This window comes from Myotis lucifugus, unplaced genomic scaffold (genome assembly GCF_000147115.1).
Source record: "Myotis lucifugus unplaced genomic scaffold, Myoluc2.0 scaffold_353, whole genome shotgun sequence".
In the NCBI taxonomy this organism is placed as follows: Eukaryota; Metazoa; Chordata; class Mammalia; order Chiroptera; family Vespertilionidae; genus Myotis; species Myotis lucifugus.
In genome coordinates, this window is record NW_005871401.1 from 56,741 (window position 1) to 62,306 (window position 5,566).

Below are 5,566 nucleotides of genomic sequence, written 5' to 3' on the forward strand. Positions count from 1 at the left end.
GATCTTTTCCAGAAAAGTGTGGAACCTCAAAATAACTACCTTTATTTCTAATTGACTATTGTCATCCCACACTAAAATACTCATTGCACCGAGCAAAACCAACTCTCCATCCCTAACACCCAGGCTCAAAACCTGGAAGCTTTTAACAATTCCCAAGATGAGCCAAGTTCTACTGAGTTTGTTTCCACTGGAATCTCTCTCCCAATCTAACCCTTCCTTTTTCTTCTCACTCCCACCATGCTCTCAATGCTTCCTTTGTGCATGGACTGTTGAAATGGCTTCTGGGCTGGGACCTTGGACTCTTACCCATTACCCTCTTCAAACCACCTTGCATACTGACCCAACCTATTCTTTATATTAGACTGTACGCATCCTTCCTCCTCTTTGACAGGATTCTACCGTCAATCTCTGTCTCACTTTCTATGACTTCCATCCTACCTCATTAATAATTACTCCAAAACTGCGCTAATTAGGTCTTTTTTTTTAAATTTTTTTTTTAAATATATTTTATTGATTTTTTACAGAGAGGAAGGGAGAGAAATAGAGAGTTAGAAACATCGATGAGAGAGAAACATCGATCAGCTGCCTCCTGCACATCTCCCACTGGGAGATGTGCCCGCAACCCTGGTACATGCCCTTGACCGGAATCGAACCTGGGACCTTTCAGTCCACAGGCCAATGCTCTGTCCACTGAGCCAAACGCTAATTAGGTCTTTTCCTTGACTTCCTCCCTGTCGTTTCCCTTCCAAGCAAAATTCCGACTTCTCTTAATGAAGAGTAAGGTAAAGTCTGGGCTTTGGAGTCTCAAAACTTGCCTTGGACCTCCAATATATCACTTACTGATGATCACTTCTTCCTAACTATGACCCTAGCGAAGAAACTTAGCTGAATGAGTCTCCTTTTCTGTAAAACGGGGACCACGCAGTAAGCATAAAATACTACCTATTTAATATCTTCCTTCCATCCAGCCCAAGCTCAAGTTCCACCTCCAACCACTTGGCTCAACCAGTCTAAGTGTCCTCCGGCTTTCTTACTCTCCCCGGTACACGCCAGGGCATCACTGTAAGTCCGTTTACAGCATCTCCAGGGGTCTGCCTCACCAACCAGGCAGGAACCTCTGCACGTCAGTTGCTGGATCTATTTTACAGCACCCGACTCCCAAACTTCCTAAACACACAAACCCAGCCCTAGCCGGTTTGGCTCAGTGGATAGAGCGTCGGCCTGCGGACTGAAGGGTCCCAGGTTCGATTCCGGTCAAGGGCATGTTTGGTTGCGGGCACATCCCCAGTAGGAGGTGTGCAGGAGGCAGCTGATCGATGTTTCTAACTCTCTGTTCCTCTCCCTTCCTCTCTGTAAAAAATCAATAAAACATATTATTTAAAAAAATAAAAACACAAGCCCACAACCTCAACCTCACCCCTGCTCCGTCCCCCGCCTCCAAGCAGGCTGAGCTTGGAAACCGACATACCAACGACTTGTTCTGGGGGTCCTTGGTCCTGGCCTTTGTTAAAGCCGCCGCGCCCACCCCCGCGTCCGAATCCGCCTCTGCCGCCGCCTCGGAAATTGCCGCCGCCGCCGCCGCGAAAATTGCCGCCCCCTCCGCCTCGGAAGTGGTTGTTGCTGCCGCCGCCGCGACCGAAGCCGCCGCCTCCACCGCCTCGGTTAAAGCCTCCACGACCTCCGCCGCGGAAAGACATGCTCGCTCCCACCTGGCGAGAAACACAAGGCGTGCCGCCCCTCCGGTCACTGTGGCCGCCGGGCACAGGCCCCAACCTCCCCGCACCCCGGGCAGAACACCGTCAAGGGGGCGGTATCACCGACAGCCACTCCGCCCCCCACCCCACTGCCCAGCCGCCAGCGACGAACCCGAAGGGTGAGCAGCGTGGCTTCCCCACAGTCCTGTGAGCGCCGACCGACCCTCAGCAGTCATGTCGCCTCGGTGAGCACCTCCTCCCCCTGCAGGCAGCATGGTCCTCACGCCGCCGTCCCGGCCTCCCCGCCTCCCGCCCTCCCCAGCGGGGTTCGGCGCCCAGCCTTCACCGCTGCTCCAGCTCCCGCGCCGCTCACCGGCTCCACGTGCACCGCTGGCCCGGCTGCGCGCGCACGCCCACCCGCCCGGTACTTCCGACGCACGTTGGGCCTCCTCGGCCACCGTCCCGGCACCAAGCAAAGGGGGAAAACGACCAGAAGCTCAGATAACTAGTTTATTTAAAAAAAAAAATACTCACCGGCAGAACCAACGACGCTGTCTGTCAACTTCCCAAAACAGCCTTCAGCGCGGGAAGAGCAGCAATCATACCCAACTTTAACCACTTGTTTACGACAGTTTACGACAGTCAGGCCAACGTGCCTTCCGACAAGCCAAGGAAGTGGCGTAAAACAGCCGCGTCCGTGGCATCCTGACGTTCCAGGAAGTGTCACCGCGGCTTTGCCCCGGGATATCCCCGGAGGTGGAGACCGGCTCTCTCCTGGCCGCCGGTCGGTCTCGGGGGGTGCCGGCTGGCCTTGCGCGGTGGTCGTTGCCGGCTCCCACCGCAGCTCTGAGCAGCTCCGAGTCGCGCTCCGCCCAGGCGGGGGTCTGTTCGCGTAGGAACCGGGAGGAAGGCTTGTCTGCGTTCTTTCGAGTTGTTTTTTCCTCCCGTATCTTTTATTTTTTCCCATCACTGTTTATCCACCCTGTACCCTCTTCCACCTCCACAGTCAGCACACTGTTGTCCTTGTCTGCACGATTATGGGCTGAACGGTGCCTATACTTTTGTCCTCTGGTTTCACTAGAAGAGATGCCCGATGTACTGTATGTATGTATATGTATGTGTATATATATCTTTATTGATTTCAGAGAGGAAGGGAGAGGGAGAAAGAGATAGAGATAGAAACATCAATGATGAGAAGGAATCATTGATCGGCTGCTTCCTGCACGCCTCCCGCTGGGGATGTGCCGCAACCTGAGCATGTGCCCTTGACCAGAATCAAACCCGGGACTCTTCAGTCTGCAGGCCGTCGCTCTATCCACTGAGCCGAATCGGCCAGGGCCCGATGTACTTTTAAAGAACTGTGTTACCTAATAGGAAACCAAACCATATTTGTATCTTTTGTATCAGGTAGCTTATTCGTGTGTCAAGTACGTTTGAGCACCGCCAGGCGGGGCACCTGCTCTCCTCCATTCCTCTCTCCCCTTCTTGATACCTGACTTCAGCTTCCGATAAAATTTCTCCCCCAAAGAAAGCTAGTGACTTCCTGTTGATTAAATTTGCTTTGTCTCTTTTGCCCCCGAATCTTCTGAGACCTTACCTTGACATTTGAACCCTGACTGGGCATCGTCGGGGACCCCAAAAGGTTGCTGGTTCCACTCCCCATCCGGGGGCAGGAGCCCAGGCTGTGGGCTGGTCCCTGGTGGGGGGCGCAGGAGGCAGCCCACGGATGTTCCTCGGCGCTGTTTCTCTCTCCCTCTCCCTTCCTCTCTCTGAAATAAGTAAATAACATGTTTTTAAAAGAAATACATTTGACACAATCAGCCTCCTCTGAAAGAGGGTTGAGGTTGGCACATATTACCTAGGTATTCTTTTTATTTTGAAAGAACGTTGTAAACTTCACTATGGGAATATTAGGAATCACAATGTGCCTTCTACACGAAAATATAAGCTGCTTGAGAAAGCACTTAACAGCCCTACATATAAAAGGAATTTGATAAATTTACTTTAAATTCCATACTGCATACAGAAGTAGAATTATTCACAACTCACCTGCTCTATTTTGCGTTGTGTCATTTAATATGTATTTACATTGTGTTTCTCCATTTGGTGTTGCACTTATCTCCAACTCAGTGTGATGAAACCATTGAACTTTTATGGTACCTTCAAGATTACCGGGTTCCCTTTTATTTTACATGTAACGGACTTGACATTCAGAGAAGTGCGCTAACTTCCCCAGCTCATTAGAGGGGCAGCCTAGAACTGGATTCTCATGGTCCTCAGTCCTTTTCTGGCCCCCTCCTCTTACACTTCCCAAATTGTCCATCATTCCAGTGCTCCGTTTGTCCTCGTGGTGGCATCATTCTCTGGGTTTCGGAATCTTTTGACTCAGACCGTTGAGCACTCTCCTTCTCTATCATTATCAACATCCCTACCCCAGCCTTGGTTGCAGTCTCTTTTATCCAAAGCTATCAATTTCTATTACTTCCTTCAATGGTAGATTTTTGCATTGTTATTATAAGCCTCCTGTTGTCACTACTGAAGTGGGATTTTGGGACGGGAACACACGGTGTTCCCCTGGGCAGACTGGTTCCTGGGTTCTTAGTCCGTGGGAATTGAAGAATGAATCCACGGATGGAAGGTGATATAGCAAAGGTGGAAATTTATTGAAGAACAAGTAAAGACTCCCACGTGGGGAAGAGGAAAGAATCTCATGGTACAGACTCCCACGGGGGGAGGGAGAAAGAGTCCCACTGAGTTCCTTTTCCCTATTGCTTATAAAGGCTGCAGATCTTTGTGCCTTGATATCCCCTCTGATTGGTCACTATTCCCTTAACTGGTTACTATGGTAACTCCTGAGCTCAAAGGTCAACCTCACATGGGACTTAATGAGGTTTTCCTCCCCTTCTTCCTTATTGTTTTCCCTTTAATCTTTCTTCTTTTGGATGAGGGTCTTCCTTCCCTTTATTTTGTAAGTATAGACCTTCTGCTGTTCCCAGCTCCCTCATTCTATGGAAATATACCGGTTGCAGCTTTTCAGCTTCCCTAGTCTATGGAGATATACTTTCTGCTGCTCTACAGCCCTGTGCTTCTTCCATGGTCCCCTTAATTTCTAAAATTTCCTAAACCTGTCTTTTTCACCCCTAAAAATTCCTGTTTCACTAGCACACTTTCTTGTGTTATTCCTATCCTAAATCACCCAATATAATCTACAAGAATTCAAAAGTACTGAAATAATAGGAGTGAACTACCTCTTACATTCTGAGCATCTTTGTTGCCTCAAAATAAATACTTCCAAGCTTTACTTTTCTTCCTCCCATCTGTACTTCATATGATGACATACTGACCTTATTAAAACAGTTTCCTTATCCCACAGCCATCCTCAGGACTCCAAAAGCTCCCCGTTTCCTTTAGCAACATCTCTAAAGTAAAATCTATAATTACTGCACACCTTCCCTCTGCCCCATTGTTATATTGTAAATCAGTGAGAAGAACATAGGACGCCTTAATGAGCCCATTAATTATGAGTCTTTATTATGCTAGTGGACTCAAGAGCAGAATATCTCTCTCAAATTCTGAGCCCCGACATGGAGAAAGTCTTCCCTTTTTATACTTTTTCCAGCTCTTTGTCTTCTAAATTTGCAATGAGATTTCCAGACCTTCTGAGAAAGAAGGCCTGCGTGCTGGGAAGGGGCCATGAGACCATATCTCAAGGCCTGACCTGGCACCAGCACTGACAACTCTGTCTGGGGCATAGTTTACGGCCTCTCTGGAATGGGAGTAGTCTTATTTTCCCTATTATTTAAGCAAGCAAGTATTTACAGAAGCCAAAATAGCAGGGTTAACATTTCAAACTGCAGTTTTTATACAAGATG

At 48.9% G+C, this 5,566-nt stretch overlaps 1 protein-coding gene across 4 annotated transcripts in view; it reads right to left on the reverse strand.

Annotated features, from left to right (window-relative positions):
* The window catches only part of GAR1 (GAR1 ribonucleoprotein), a 14,824-nt gene extending 12,490 nt beyond the window's left edge, over positions 1 to 2,334 (reverse strand). Inside the window, exons 1-2 of one of the 4 annotated variants that reach the window (XM_014466702.2) lie at positions 2,229 to 2,334; positions 1,469 to 1,709 (exon numbers count right to left, since the gene is read on the reverse strand). In XM_014466702.2, coding sequence (XP_014322188.1) covers positions 1,469 to 1,697 — 229 coding nt within the window. In that variant the 5' untranslated portion in view covers positions 1,698 to 1,709; positions 2,229 to 2,334. The other 3 variants (XM_014466703.2, XM_014466704.2, XM_006101370.3) reach the window with 3 other exon arrangements.
* Between the last annotated feature and the right edge of the window lie 3,232 nt (positions 2,335 to 5,566).